Source organism: Protobothrops mucrosquamatus, unplaced genomic scaffold, assembly GCF_001527695.2.
Source record: "Protobothrops mucrosquamatus isolate PMUCROS unplaced genomic scaffold, P.Mucros_1.0 scaffold325, whole genome shotgun sequence".
Taxonomy (NCBI): domain Eukaryota; kingdom Metazoa; phylum Chordata; class Lepidosauria; order Squamata; family Viperidae; genus Protobothrops; species Protobothrops mucrosquamatus.
In genome coordinates this window covers 914,853-915,451 of record NW_015386664.1, presented here as the reverse complement: position 1 = coordinate 915,451, position 599 = coordinate 914,853, and the positions used below count along the sequence as shown (strand labels likewise).

The 599-nt window shown below is 35.4% G+C and overlaps 1 protein-coding gene across 1 annotated transcript in view; it reads right to left on the bottom strand.

The window, feature by feature from the left end:
- The window catches only part of LOC107286785 (cytochrome P450 2C4-like), an 8,958-nt gene extending 8,680 nt beyond the window's left edge, over window positions 1-278 (bottom strand). Inside the window, exon 1 of the mRNA XM_015815210.1 lies at window positions 78-278. Within this exon, the coding sequence (XP_015670696.1) occupies window positions 78-251 (174 nt within the window). The 5' untranslated portion in view covers window positions 252-278. The remainder of the gene's footprint in view (window positions 1-77) is intronic.
- Window positions 279-599: the final 321 nt, after the last annotated feature.

The window sequence follows — 599 nt, the reverse complement described above, 5'->3', positions numbered from 1 at the left end:
AATTAGAGAAAGGCACAGTAATATTTCAAAGTAATCACCAGAAACTTTGAAGAAGTATAATACTTAACTAACCTTACCTTTTCATAATATTTATACAGAGGTAGTACATCTCGCTGAAAGATGTTCCCCAGAATAGGCCATGGAGTAGGTCCAGGGGGAAGCTGCCCTTTTTTCTTATACATTTGGAAAGATGAAAAAAGGGTGAAAAGTATACAGAGAAGAAGTAGAACTTCTGTCCATGTCAGATCCATCCTCTTCTCAGTTGTTGTCCTCTTCAAAAATCCCAGAAACTGTTTAAATGAGACAAGATTGAAAGAAAAAGGCTAACTGGAGCCTCAATTGCATCTAAATGACATATTTTCTCTAACCTTTTTTTTAAAATCAATATGTTCTTTTACTGCTATCAGTACAAGGTAATTAGTTACTAACATCCCTACCTTTGAACTCTGGGTTCAAATAAGCTCCTTTTTTTGTACATTTGGGGGAACAATATGGAGTAATACAGTATAAGTATCTTCTAGTCCAGTGTTTCTCAACCTTGTCAAATATAAGATGTATGGACTTCAACTCCCAGAAATCCTTACCCAGCTATGCTAACT